Genomic DNA, 15,242 nt, shown 5'->3' on the forward strand with positions numbered 1-15,242 from the left:
AAGGGGGATCAGAAACTGAGCTAATGATCAATCATGCCTATGCAATAAAACCTCTATAAAATCCCCCAAATATGGGGTCCATGGAGCTTCCACATTGGTGAACGTGTCCATATACCAGGAGGGTGTACACGTCCTCCTTCAGGGGGAACAAAAGCTTCAGCACTTGAGATTCCCTAGGCCTCGCCCTATGATCTCCTCACATGGCTGGTCATCTGCATCCTTCCTCACAGCCTTTATTATATAATGAGCTGGTAAATGTGTCTCCCCGAGTTCTATGAGCTATTCTAGCAAAAAATCAAGTCCAAGGAGAGGCTCAGGGAACCCCCGATGTACAGCCAGGTTGGACAGAAGTCACAGATCTCCTGGGGACCTACTACCTGCGACTAAAAGTGGGAAGGTGTCTGAAGTGGGAGGGCTATGGCCTCAACAGTGGGGTCTGTGCTGACTCCGTTGGTGTCAGAACTGAACTGCGCCGTAGGACACCCACCTCGTGTCATGGAAACCCGCTTGGCAGGGAAAACCCCCCACATCTGGTGTCAGTGCTGAGTGCAGCAGTGGTGTGACAGTAAAGGGGATAAAGGAACAGTGGGCTTCCTCTACACAGCCAGTGACTGTGTCCTTAGAGGAGACAGAGAGAAGCCGGGGAGCCACACAGTGTCGCCAGCAGCTGCTAGAAGCAAGGACAGAGGCACGGAAGGGACCTTCCTCAGAGCCTCCTGAAAGGACCAACACTGCTGACACCTGATTTCACATTTCTTGCCTCCAGAACTGCAAGCACAGCTTCTGTTGCTAAGCCACTAGAACTGTGGGTGATTTGCTGCGGCATCCCCACCACTCTCACACACCTGGCTCCCGCCCAGCACTCCCTTGTTAGGTGTACGTGCTCCTGGGAAAGGAGCACGGCGTCCTCCGGCCCTGGGCAGACAGGCCCAAGGAGGTGAGGGCACCTGACAGGCGAGCACCAAGGGCGCTAGGGCCCAAACCCAGCTGCTCTGACGGCACAGCCCACTGTGGAGACCCCCTTGATCGGCCTCCCGTCCCGGCTCACAGGGCTGCAGAGTGACAGGAGATGGCATTGTGGGAGTGGAAGGAAATGCCTGCGCAAATGAGGAAGCCACTGCCAGGCACGCAGAGGGGGGCAATCCTCTTTCTGGAAGGAGGAGGACAAGGGCCCCAGGCCCCCCAGCCTGTAAGTGCACAGAAACAAATGAAATACTAACCATGGCAGACACTAATAGATGGTGAGTCTGGGTGCTAAGTATAAACTTTTCCTGTAAATGGCCAAAGTTAATGTTTTCAGTTTTGCAGGCCTGTCCCAACTAGTCACGTGTGCACCTGCAACACTGCAGCCACCACAGGCCCAGACGACATGCAAGGGACAGGTCTGTGCCCCTATAAAACTGCATTTGTAACAGTAGGCAGGCTCAGGGGCTATGGTCTCCTGGCCCTTGCACGGTCTTTAATGTCCTGCATGTTTGAAATTTCCCATAATAAAACACCGGGGTCCATTGTTTTCCTCTTTGTCATGTCCAAGTTGGATCGCTGGGTTCTTCTCTCAGCCGTGCTGTGGGGATATGTACACCCGGGCCAGAGCCACAGCAGGTGAGCAGCAGCCCAGAGGACAATGGGACGCTGGTGGAGAACAATCACAATGCCAACAAAGGCAGCTTACACTTCTCGATTGCTCACTATGTGCCTGGCAGCATTCAAGTGCTGGACACGGAGAATTAACCTACACGTGACCCTCAGAACGTGTACACACATGTCGTTACTGGATCCCCCTTTCAAAGGTGGGGTTGCACACAGAAGCTGTCACTTGCTGGAAAGCAGCAGAGCCAAGACAGGAACCCTCCTCATCTCAGCACCACACTGCCCTTTAGGAAAAATGCCTTAGGGCTGGGCCCAGGAGAACAGTTCCCCCCACCCCCCCCGCCCCCCCACTTGTGCTGTCCTAGGAGATTCTGGTTTGGGTTCATGAAGCATGTCAGCTGCTTCGTTCGGTGTAGCGCTACTTCCCACATTAGCTGTGGGGTCCTGGGCCACCGCACACCTCGGCAGTCCTATCTGCGGGGTGGCGATTATACGGCCTATGCTCAGGTGACTCTCCGCACAAAATGACGGGAACTGGGAGCACCCTTGCCCTGCCAGAGGCTCTAGTTCCGCAGCTGCAGCAGCCTCGCCCTGCTGGCAGCACCTGACCCTGCCGGTACCGAGGGCACACGCGGCAGCCGGCTAGAGCACGCCGACCTCTCTTTCCCCTCCGCTCTCAGTGATGGAATAACAATGGCAAACGTGTCCACGGCACTGACTACGTGCCAGGCACCGTGCTAGGTGCTTTGATGTTTTAACTCATTAGATCCTCACAACAGCTGCATGAGGCAAGTACAGAATCACCCACTGTACGGCACAGAAAACAAAGGAGCGGGGAAGTTAAGTCACCTCACGGCTTGAAGCCCAGCCACCTGGCTCTCAGCCTGTACCATCATTCACGTGTCTGCTTTCTGCTCTTTTTAACTGGGGGCAGGGTGGGCATGTGGACTCTCTTAGCAGGCCCAGTGATGGCCACAGTTTTGAAGCAGGGGTGGGCATAACCACCACCGGGAGCAGCTGCCAAGTGGCGGTGAGGCATGACCACAGGCGTGCTGTCCCCAGCAGAGTCACAGTTCTCTGCTAGCACTGTGCTCACTGCACTACAGGAAGATCACGATTCCTAAGAGAAGGAAAGTTAAATCTGATTTAGGGGTTAGCAAAAATAAGGATGTCATTTTTCCCATTCAAATTCACGGACCTGCCCTGGAACCTTGGATGGGCCCCAGCTCAAGAGCTCCTGCACTGGGCTATGTTGCCACTCAAAACCCCCGGTTTCCAGCTGTGCGCAAGACCCCCTGGAAGACATCTCTGAATCACCTTGGCATGTAGATGTGAGCATGAGACCAATGTCTAGTTAGTGAAACAGGTGGGAACAGTGTGTGAGACTTGAAGATCTAGGGTCACACCCTTCTTCCTGCCTGGAATGGGGCCATGATGGCTGTGGTTTCAGTAGCCATCTTGGGGCCCTGAGGCAACCTAGGGATGGGGAGGGTAGGATGGAAGACATGCAAGCAGAGTACAATGTGTAAGAGTCTGTAACCCTAACACCACAGGGTGCCACACCAGCTTGGATTGCCACCAGACTTTTTCCATGAGTCAGAAATAACTTTAAGCTCATTTAAGCCTCATTTACTTAGAGTTTTCCTATTATGCCCAATTAATTCAGCATATGACCTAGTTCTGGATGAAAGTGATGTGAGGGCAAATCAGCCAAGAAGCTTCCAGGACAGATTCTCCTCCTTGATCAAAGGGAGGAAGATAGGAAGCCTCTGTCCTGAGTCAGTCCCACTCTCAGGGGGTTTTGCAAAGACTTCATGACAGCAGGGGCTGCAGCAATCTTGTGACCACAGAGGCAGGTCAAAAGAACAGCATACATACTCTGACCCAATTCTGTGATACCCTTGAGCTACTGGACATAACCCTTATTTGTTTAACCAACTGCTGGTTGGATTCTTAACACATTTCTGACAGAGCAGCTATCAGTATCAGTAAGAAACCTTTATCTTGATCGTGTCACTGGCCTAAAAACCTTCCCTGTGCATTGTCCCCCGGGGCATGTTCCCATCAAGCACCCATTATATTACACGTACATGGTTTCATGAAAGCACTTCTCACCCAGGGCTGGGACTGCACCCAGCAGCCCTCAGAACACAGCCCAGCCCAGAGACATAGTCTCCCTTCCTAATACTACCTCCACACACAGAACTACTACCCACCTTTAATTTTACTTATTATTATTATTTTTTGGTATCATTAATGTACAATTACATGAGCAACATTATGGCTACTAGACTCCCCCCTTCACCAAGTCCCCCCCACATACTCCATTACAGTCACTGTCCATCAGCATAGTAAGATGCTATGGAGTCACTACTTGTCTTCTCTATGTTGCACAGCCCTTCCCATGCCCCCCATCCCCTACATTATGTCTGCTAATAGTAATGCCCCCTTTTCCCCCTTATCTCTCTCTTCCCACCCATCCTCCCCAGTCCCTTTCCCTTTGGTACCTGTTAGTCCATTCTTGAGTTCTGTGATTCTGCTGCTGTTTTGTTCCTTCATTTTTTCTCTTTGTTCTTATACTCCACAGATGAGTGAAATCATTTGGTACTTGTGCTACCCACCTTTTAAAACCCCACTTGCATTTAATCCACATAGCTTCCCAGACACCAGGGTGCAATGTGACCCCCCAGGTAGTCCACCTTCCCTTCACAATATGAGTAAAACCCAAAGGCCTGGCTCTGGTCTACAAGGCCCAACACGGCCATCTGCCAACCCGCTCTCACTGTCCACCCCAGCGTTCCCCGGCTCCTGTCACCGTGCTCTCCTTGGTGTAACCAAACAAACCGAAACAGGCCGCATGCGCTCTCAGCCCAGGCCTTCACAGGGGCTGACCTGCCATCTCCTAGCCCAAGACACTCCTCCTCCACACGGCCCAGGGCTCCCCAGCACCTTCTCCAGGCCTCTGCCCAACCATCACCACGTGGGGACTCCAGGGAAACAGCACACTCCGCCACTCTGCTCCACTCAACACTCTGACCCAACACCTTCGTTCATGGATTCTCCTGCCCCTCTGGGGTGCGTGTTTCACAGGGCAGGTCTCTTCTTCACCCTGGGTTCCAAGAACCCAGGACAGCGCCTGGCACAGTTAGGGCCCAGAGAAAAGCAGCACCTGGAGGAATACGCTCCAAATGGTTACTATCAGGTACAGCGGGCGGCTGCTAACGGGATGGCCGGGTCTGTGATGCGCGCTTCTACAGGAGCCTCCACCGGGGAGACGCTCAGGGACTGACAGGAGTGCCCCCGCACCTCCCATAAACTCCCACAGCCTGCACATTCTTCCTCCTCACTCCACGAAGGGTCACACTTTTAAATGAATGTAACGTGAAAGAGTGTGAAAAACTAAGACCCCACCGATGATCCTTTAGCACTGCTGAGGATAGAAACCGGCATCACCATCTCTGTTTCTGTGGCATTTGGGTTTTTTTGTTTCTTTTTTTAAACAAGAATGAACACGCTCTCTGGTTTTACTCATTAGCTAAGGATCCCTGGTAGAGTCCTGGGCACCTTAGGGCTTCGGCTTCCCCACAGTAAAATGGGAATTACAACTATGCCTGCCTCAAGCATTGCTGGGATGATCAAATAAGGAAAACACACAGGCAAGTGTCACTTGCTGTTCTTAGGATTATTTTATGTGTATTTACATATCCTGAGCAAGGGAAAGAAAAAGGTAAATTAACACAGGGAAGAAAAAAAAAGTAAGTCCCTAACTCATTAGAAATGTAAGCACCAACACGCACATGTCATGGCAGATGGCCTGGCACCACGTTACTTAGAGCTGTGCCTGATCCCCCACTTGGAAGGTGACTTGGCACTGTGAAGACAAAGGGCAGACTCTTGCCAACTAGTGATTCCTGAACCTGTGTGCTGAGCACTTTGGAACGCTTAAATAGTAACAATATAAGTTTATAAAAGCCCAACTTCCATGAGAGAGGGCTCATTATGTGCCAGCACGTTCTTGCTTACAATTCCTGTCACAACCTGAGAGCAGACACCACCTTGGCCCCGGGTGTCCACAGGACAAAAGTAAGGCCCAGAGGGGAACACGGGTCACCTGGTGAGTCCCAGCAGGGCCTGGAGCTGGAACCCATGTTCTCCACTGCCACCCTTCCAAGTTCTCTTTTTCAGTTTGAATTCTCAGAGGGCAGCCTCATTTCTAAGCTCTGCGGCACCAAGTCCCCACAGAAGTCGGAGCTGCCACCCATGGACACTGCAGTCCAGACTCTGGCTCCTGCTGGCTGGGGGCCCCTCAGGCAAGGGTGGGTGCAATCTCTGTACCCCTCTTGCCCAAGGGTAAAATCATTATCTACCAGGGCAACTGAACAAGGTCATTACTTCCTGACCATGGCCAGCCACTTAAGCCATTTCTGCTGCACCTTCACAACCAGGAAGACGCTGCCTCCTCATCATTATCCCCACCTCACAGATGAGGAATCTGGGCCAGGGGAAGGAACTGGTCCAGGGACACGCAGGGAGCAAACGGCCGAGCTGGGGTTCAAACCTCAGCCTTCCTTGACTCCCGTCCTTCATCTCCCACCACATTCCACAAATCCCAACAGCCCTCCTCCTCAACACAGCCTGAATCTAACCACTTCTCCCCACCTACGGGCCAGCACTGGGCTGGATGCTCTGCCCTGCCCCTCCTCAGCCCAGAGGATCCTTTACAATTAACTCAGAACACGACAGCCCTCGACGCACAGCCTTGCTACAGCTCCTGGCACCCCACTGAAGCTGCTGCCTCGCGGCAGCAGGGCTCCCTTGCTCTAGTCCCCCACCAGCCCCCACCTCCCACCACTCTGCCGTTCAGGCTGCCTTAGCCACACCGGCCTTCGTGCTGTCCTCTGAACACACGGACATGCTCCCACCTCAGGGCCTTGGCACCAACTGCTCAGAGTGCTCTAACGCCCGACATCCACTCTCCCTCACTCCACTCAAGGCCTCTGGCTCAGTACCACTTCCTCAGAGAGGCCTTCCCTAGCCTCCCTATCTCACACAGCAGCCCTGGGCTTGCTCTGTCCCCTGCCTCACCTTTCCAAACGGCAATGACTGCCACTGACATCACACTATAGACCTGCCATCTGTCTCCTCCACTGGAATGTAAGCCCTGTGAGGGCTGCAGCTCTGCTGTCTGGGTCCCTGCTGCGTCCTAGCATCTAACAGAGTTTGGCACATAAAAGGTATTGAATAAATACTCGCCGAACAAATGAATCAAGACTACAGGATTTCAAATCCCATGTTCTTTCTAGCGTCCTAAACTGTCTCACTAAAGACCAATCAAAACATCTGGGACGTGGATATAGCCAGCAAGCTTCTGCCCACCCCAAATCCGATTTCGCCCTCAGGTCTGCCCAAGTTATTTACCTTCACTGTGTTTCAATTTCCTCACCTGAAAGACGCAGGTAAGCACCCGTCCTACTTCAAAGTGTGGCTGTGAGAACTCAGTAAGCTCATAAATGCGCTGCCTTTTTGCAGTGGCTGGCACAGAGGACGTACCCAATAAAGGTAAGCTAGTGCTCATATTTATTCAATCCTTTCTGAGCTCCCGAATCACCTGGCCTCTGTTCTCAGGCCTGCCCTGGGCACTGAATCCTTAGAGATGAATCAGAGCCAAGCCCTGTCCTCAGAAAGCCCACAGACACGAACACATGCTGACTACTGAATGTCTGCATCCCTGATTTTTGGGAAAATGTGAAAGCTCTTATAAATGCAGGCCTGTATGTAAATGCATGGAAAGATTTGGAGGAAATATTATGTGGAAAGAGCAAGTTGCAGAACAAAATATTTAGTGTTCAAACGATAAAAGCCCACTTTCTTTCTCTATATATGAATAGAGCATGAGCTGGAGTTGGTGCACTCCAATACATACAACACGGACTATAAATACAGGCCATCTGTGTAAGTTCACATTTCCTAGTGGCATGTTTATAAAAGTAAGAAAAATGTGAAATTAATATTAATATATTTTATTCGACCCACTATACCAAAGATATCATTTCAACATGTAACCAACATAAAAAGCTTTACTGAGATCTTCCACACTCTCCGTTGTCATAAGTCTTGGAACTCTGGTATGTATTTACAAGCACATCTCAATTCAAACTAGGCACACTTCAAGTGTTCTACAGCCACATATAAGGGGCTAATGCACTGGACAGCTCATGCCTAGAAAAATTCCCACAGACCTGGTAACAAGGGGTGGGGGTGGGGGGGTTGATACAGAGATGGTTTAAGTTGAAGGTTGGCAATCTTTCCTGTAAATGGCCAGGTAGTTAACATTTTAGGCTTTAAGGGGCCAGACCATCTCTGTTGTAACGACTCAACTCTGTCCTGCTGTTGTAGCACAAAAAATAGCCATAGACATTATGTAAACAAATGGGTGTGTCTGTTTTCAATAAAACATGTATTAAAAAAAAATCACAGGGTCACTGGTGGCTGTTTGCCAATCCCTGGTTTAAGGGATGGCTCACAAGATCCTTCTAAGACAGTCCATTTCATCTTCACCTCCCACAACAGCTGGTTCCCTTGGCTCCAGCCACACATGCCTTCCTGCTGCTCCCAGAACACACACTATATATTCCTGCCTCAGGACCTCTACACCTGCTTCCTCTGCCTGGAATGCTATTCCCCAGATATCTGCAGGGCCTGCTCCCTCCTGTCACATCTCCCCTCAAATGACACCTTGTAAGGCCCTCCCCCCAGCTGTTCTATCTAAAACTGTAACACTCTCCTGTCCTCCCCATGCCTGCTTTATTTTTCTCCGTTGCACTTACAACCATCTATCCTCCTCTACATGGCACCTGTCTGTTCCTTGACTATCTACACAACAAAGTTAGCTCCATGAGGGCAGATTTTTGTCTGCTTTGTTCATTGCTGTTGTCCCATTACCCAGATCAATCCTTACCACACACCTGGTACTGCATAAATATTTGTTGATCGAGTAGTTCCCCTTCAGACTTCAATGCAAAAATAGTAAAATTAACAAGAGAATAAAAAGGAAATTAAATTACTTTTGTAAAAAAAGAAATTTTAAGGCACTTCATCCTCCTCAAACTATCATTTTCCCCCTTCCAACTACAGGCAACTCTGGTAGGCAGAATAGCCTCCCAAGCTGTCCACACCCTAATCCCTAGAACCTGTATATTAACCTTCCACTGCAAAAGGACCTTGGCAGAAGCATCAAGGTTAAGGCCCTTGAAATGGGGCGATCAGACTGGGTTACCCGGGTTACCCAGGTGGGCCCAATCTAATCACCTAGAGCCCTAGAATCAGAGACCCCTTCCTAGCTGATCAGAGGGAGGTGTGGCTGCAGAAGAATGCTCACAGCTGCAACACGGCTGGCTCTCAGGAGGGTGGGGGGGCCACAGGCCAAGGAATACCGGCACGCTCTAGAGGCTGGAGGAGGCCAGGAAACAGACTCCCCCGACAGCCCGCGGAAAGGAGCACAGGCCTGCTGACACCTGGGTTTTTAGTCCAGTGAGACCAGAGTCACACTTCCGAGCTCCAGAACTGTAAGGCAAATAACACTGGTCTTTTCCAGGCCACTAAGTTTGCCTCAAACAGTTTTTCTCCGCCTTATCCTACAGACTTTGGGGCAGGTAACTCTTTGCTGCGGGGACTGTCCTGTGGCTCCCAAGGAGGTTGAGCAGCATTCGACCTCTACTCACTACGTGCCAGGGGCACTTCCCCAGTGGTGACAGCCAAAAATGTCTCCAGACATGCCCCCCCGATGAGCAGAAACCCCTGTGGGTTGAGAATTACTACCACTCCCTGTCTGGTCTCTTCCCCACGCTCTTCCCGGAGCTGGCCCCTTCCTCCAGTCTCACCTTAAATGCTGCAGCCTCAGAAAAGCCTTCCCTGACTGACCTACTTAAATGGACCTTTCCCACCACGCTCAGTGCTTGCTGGGCACTCCGCCCCGAGAGCTTCGCGACTATCCTCTTGCCTCTGACACTTGGCTCAAAAATTCCCTTCTCGGCAAGGCCCTCCTTGACCATCCTTTAAAAAATGCACACACATACACACACACACACACACACACCTTCATGTTTCTCCTTAGCACTTACCACCACCTAACATGGCACACGTTTACTTATGGTCTTGTTTATTGTCTGTTTTCCCTCATTACAACATGAGCTCCTTGAGGCAGTTTTTGTCTATCTGGTTCCGTGTGGTACACCTGTGCATAAAACACAGTGCCTTACCCAGAAGAGGCCTAATAAATATTTACTGATTCACTATCACAACATCCTGTTGTTTCCTTCCCACCAATGCTCACACATGTTAATCATGTATTCAGTTGTTTCACACTTATCTCTCGTGTAACAACTGCTGTCACCATTATAACTTGAGCATGTGATACGTGGCAGGTGTCTACTGAATGGATATTACTTCATTTGAGAGAAGAGGAAATCAAGGCTTAGAAAGACTAACAACTGAAACAACAAATTCTGGCGAGGCTGTGGAGAAAGGGGAACCCTCCTACACTGCTGGTGGGAATGTAAGCTAGTTCAACCATTGTGGAAAGCAGTGAGGAGGTGCCTCAAAAAACTAATAATAGAAATAACATTTGACCCAGGAATTCCACTCTTAGAAATTTACCCTAAGAATGCAGAATCCCAGTTTCAAAAAGACATATTCCCCGCTATGTTTTTTGCAGCGTTGTTTACAATAGCCAAGAAATGGAAGCAACCTAAGTGTCCATCAGTAAATGAATGGATAAAGAAGATGTGGTACATATACACAATGGAATATTATTCAGCCATAAGAAGAACACAAATCCTACCATTTGCAACAACATGGATGGGGCTAGAGGGTATTATGCTCAGTGAAATAAGCCAGGTGGAGAAAGACAAGTATCAAATGATTTCACTCATCTGTGGAGCCTAACAACAAAGCAAAAACTGAGGGAACAAAACAGCAACAGACTCACCAAACCCAAGAATGGACCAACAGTTTACCAAAGGGAAAGGGACTGGGGAGGGTGGGTGGAAAGGGAGGGAAAAGGGGAATAAAGGGCATTACATTTAGCACACATTATTGGTGGGGGGGGCTCACCGGGAAGGCAGTATAACACAGAGAAGACAAGTAGTGACTCTATAGCATCTTACTATGCTGATGGACAGTGACTGTAATGGGGTATGTGGTTGGGGACTTGATAATGGGGGGAATCTAGTAATCACAATGTTGCTCATGTGATTGTATATTTATGATACCAAAATAAAAAATAAAAAAAAAGGAAGACTAACAACTGCCCATGTCAATCTGCATGAAGCAGAAGAGCCAGAACTACAGCCTCTATGATTCCAGAACCAGAGAGGCACCAGGAACTTCAGAGGCTGAGCCCAATGCGACCCGCTCACCCAAAGGACGATGGAACCTCTTCAATCACCACTTCCAATAATTACAGCTAACATTTATTAGGCCCTTACAGCAGCCAGACACCGCTCTAATTTGCTTGTTTTATTAATTCTTTCAGTCCCCCACAACGACCCAATGAGGCTGACTATTACTGGCCAACATTTCATGGAAAACAGGCCCAGAGAGGTAAAATAATCTGCACAACGTCACAGGGTGAGCGGAAGCTGGAGATGGAAGAGTCAAGCCTTGCAATCCTAGCTCTTCTCAATCCCTCTCGCCAGCCGCACTCAAGGCCCCTAGTCACCCCAACCTACCCACCAGAAGTGTGAGCCCGTCTAGTAAGCTGACCACCTCCCAGTCAATGGGAGGATCCCACAACTGGGCGGGTTTCCACCCGAATTCCTTCAGCCATTCTCCCCTTAAGTTTATGTGGTGCCGTCCCGGGAGCGGGGTGTTCTCGGCGCCCCCTCCCCTTCGGTGACCTACACCACAACTGCAGGAAGAGAGAGAACAGAAATTGGAAAGGCAGCCTTCATCTCTCGAGCCTCATTTATGGAGTTTTTTACCCTACACCGCAGACGCCAAGCTGCCAAAACCCGGAAAACCCACCCGGGTCCGACCACCCAGGCGGCCCCTCCCCCACGCCGAGCGGGCCACGCGCCTCCCGAACACCCGGGAATCATTCCGAAGCTGCCGCCAATCACCGAGCTGCCTCGTCCCCACCCGGCAGGCCGACCCCTCCCTGACCGCGCGCTCTCCGGCGCCGGGCCGCCGCGCGCACTCGGGGGCCCAGGACCATCCAGGCTGGCCTGGCTCCCTTCCAATCACGGGGGCCGTATCATCGGAGTCGGGGACTCCGGGCAGATGAGAGCTGGACAGCGACTGGCCGCCGCCCCTTCCGCCACTCCCAGCGAACTCTAAGCCTTCTCCGCGAGGGCGGCCTGTGCTCCCATGTCCCCCTTCCCACCTTCCCCAACTCCCCCGTGGCCTCCCGACCTGAACATCTTCGTTGCGGAGCTCGTCTATGAGCACCGCGATAGGGTAGAGCGAGTCGTCGCCGTCGGCCGCCGCCATCTTGGCTCCGTGCAGTTCCTGTCAGACTACGGCCGGCGCCGTGCTGAACCAGGGCTACGGAGCGGCAAGGAGGGGAGGAGGAGGAAAGGCGAACGTGGGGGCGCCAGGGCCACTTCACAGGGGCTGCCCTGCAGTCATTGGCCGCGCTCCTCCGAGGGGACCCGCGTTTCGTTGGTCCGGACAAGCGAACTCCCGCCCACTTCCCATTTGCCATTGGTCGAAGGAACGAGATTACGCTCGCCGAGTCCAGGAGGCGGGGCAAGGAAACGGAAGTACACGGTACCTTAGCGACCAAGATTGCCCCGCCCACATAGCCGCAAAGGGCCTAGACGAGCAGTTGCTTCTAGCCAATGAGGGCAGGCCTGAGAGGGCGTGTAAGCCTGTCCTACGACTCTCGAAGAAAATTCCTGCGCATGCGTGGCTAAGAATTCATGACGTCAGGTAGGGATTACGACATTCTGCAGGTTTTAGCTTGTCGAATGCACGCCCACAACGACTTTGTGCTGTGAAGGAAGGAGTGAGTCTTTGATCCATTCCTTATTATGCCGAGGTCTAGAGAAAGGTGGTGACTTGCTGTACCCTGTAGATGAAACTCAGCCCTTCGGGCTGGCTGGTCTTCATGGCCAGTGAATCTCGTAACTGGACCGTCCCTGCACAAATCCCCAACCTTCCTTTTTTACACTTAAGCATTCCTGGAAAATTAGAGACAACCGAACACATTTTTTTTTCCTACCAAGACTTTGCCTAAACCGTACAGTTGAGCGGTTACTATTCAATTCTCAGATCTCTGCATGAATGTCTTCTGTCTGTGCTGGTCCTCTAAGTCCGCAGAGCCACAGATCAGCCCCCAGCCCCCACCTCCGACCCCTACATACCCCGCCTCCGAATTTCCATCCCTGGGGATGGGACTGTGACTGCGGTGGAGTCTGTATACTGCCTCACTGCTGGAAGGATTGTGCATTGCAAATCTGTCTGCCCGCAGAGTCCCAGTAAACTCCCCGGAAGACAGGACTCTGAATGTGTTCAGGTTTTATCAGCTACACCTACTAAAGAGAGGTGATGACACCTTAGACAGGACTATTGACACTGAGGCCTCCAACTTGCCAACAAAGAGGATATCATTATTCAGTGAAAACCTCGTCCATCACATATTAGTAGCACTTGACTTTAATCTTTGAACACCCACTGGTGGCAAATGAAAGTAACACTTCTCTACCTATACCTCAACCTGATTGACATAATCCCCTCTGGCACTTATAGGATGGGGAAGCACAAATATATGACACACAAAGTCTTACTGTATTCTGCTGTAGAAACAACAGGATGTTGAATTTTTCCAGGAGGTCTTGCTATGGTCTGTGTCCCCTCAAAACTCATATATTTAATACTAACCCCTAAGGTGATGGTATGAGGAAGGCGAGCCTTAGAACGATTAGGTCCTGAGAACACCCCCTCATGAATGAGATTGGTGTCCTTTAAAAAGAGGCCCAAGAGCATACCCTTGCCCCATTCTGCCTTCTGAGGATATAACAAGAAGTGTGCAACCCAGAAGAGGACCCTCACCTGACCATGCTTGGCACCCCGATCTCAGACTTCCAGCCTCCAAAACTGAGATACCAATTGTTGTTTATAAGCCGCCAAGTCTATGGAAGTGTTTAACAGCAGCCCAAACACACTGAGATAGGCCCCACTACCTCGTCAAGTTGGCTTCCCTCTGCTCCTGCAAAAATGCACAAAGGCTATTCCTTGTACGGCTCAGTCACTATCCCATCCTCATTGCCAAGGTTTAAAATATGTAAGATTCGAAGATATGTCAAAGAAATAATCAATCTTCCCATGTTTTCTTCCGTCTGCTACTTCTATAGCTTTTCTTCTTCCTTCCTAATTACAACCCTTAAATAGAATTCGTGCCTCATATCAAATTTACCGAGTATCATAACTCCTCCAAGTGGTAAAGATACCTCAAGACAAATGCTGGGCCTAGAAGCCACAGGGCATAAATATGCAAAGAAGTAAAAAACTAACCTTTTCAAACAATAAGGCTTCCCTCTCACTTACCAACTTCACATTTCCCTGTATGGCCCCGGAAGATGACTGGTTAGCCAGAGACGGGTAAGATTCCTCAAGGGAGGAACAACCTAAGACAGGCACAGTCGCAGGGGGGCCATCAGGTGAGAAATTGGGGATCAACAGAGGTGAGGCTTAGAACCTCACCCCCCCTGTTCTGAGAGAAATCTTCTGCATACATGGATGTTTTATTGCCCTGGTCTAGCTTGGATTAACACATAGTCTACAGGCACACACCTGATCATCTACATTTGCTCTCTTACAACACTAAACTATGTTTTCTACCTTTATCTTGTATCTACCTACCACTTCAGCATTTTATTAAAAATAATAATAATAAAGAGAGAAATGTGGTATCCACATATAAATCAAGTATAAAAACCAAATGAGTATTCATATTTGAACTGTTTATAGTTCATAATGCATGAGCAAAACCGAAAGTTTCTGTGATGACTGCCCTTGTACTGTTCACTATGTAACTTATTCATTATGTAAGAATTTGTTCTCCATGTAAGAACTTGTTTGTTATGCCTCAGAAGATTGGAGACTGACGAAAATTAGGCTTGGGGTGGATTAATGATTGTGCATTGAGCATTGACTCCCCTATACAGAATTTTATTGTCGTTAACAACCATTTGATCAATAAATATGAGAGATGCCCTCACAAAAAAAAAAAAAAAAAGGACAGACTTCCAATGGTAAAATAAATAAGTAACTGGGATGTAATGTATAGCATAAGGAATATAGTCAAGATATTGTAACAGCTTGGTAGGGTGATAGCTGGAACCTAGAATTATGTATATAAATGTTCTACCACTGTGTTGTACACTTGAAACTAATGTAATGTAATACTGTGCGTCAACTACCCTTCAATAAAAAATAATTATTTAAAATAAAATAAAAAAAAATGTGTAAGATTTTACCCCACTGAAAACCAACAAGTTAGCCTTTCATGGATGCTGGCACAAGACAGACTCCCAGAACTGAGACAAAAGGCATTATGTTCCTGGCACGACAGGCAGCAAGAGCTTTGCGTTCACATCCATTCCCACTGCTCCCATGGGGGCCATGCAAATATGTCCAGGTAGATGCTGCAC

The 15,242-nt window shown here is 49.7% G+C and overlaps 1 protein-coding gene across 2 annotated transcripts in view; it reads right to left on the minus strand.

The window, feature by feature from the left end:
• The window catches only part of PPP2R1A (protein phosphatase 2 scaffold subunit Aalpha), a 32,851-nt gene extending 20,679 nt beyond the window's left edge, over positions 1-12,172 (minus strand). For both annotated transcript variants that reach the window (XM_036885974.2, XM_036885975.2), the window contains exon 1: positions 12,001-12,172. In XM_036885974.2, coding sequence (XP_036741869.1) covers positions 12,001-12,078 — 78 coding nt within the window. In that variant the 5' untranslated portion in view covers positions 12,079-12,172. The remainder of the gene's footprint in view (positions 1-12,000) is intronic.
• Positions 12,173-15,242: the final 3,070 nt, after the last annotated feature.

The sequence above is a fragment of the Manis pentadactyla genome (assembly GCF_030020395.1).
Source record: "Manis pentadactyla isolate mManPen7 chromosome 15 unlocalized genomic scaffold, mManPen7.hap1 SUPER_15_unloc_1, whole genome shotgun sequence".
Lineage (NCBI taxonomy): Eukaryota > Metazoa > Chordata > Mammalia > Pholidota > Manidae > Manis > Manis pentadactyla.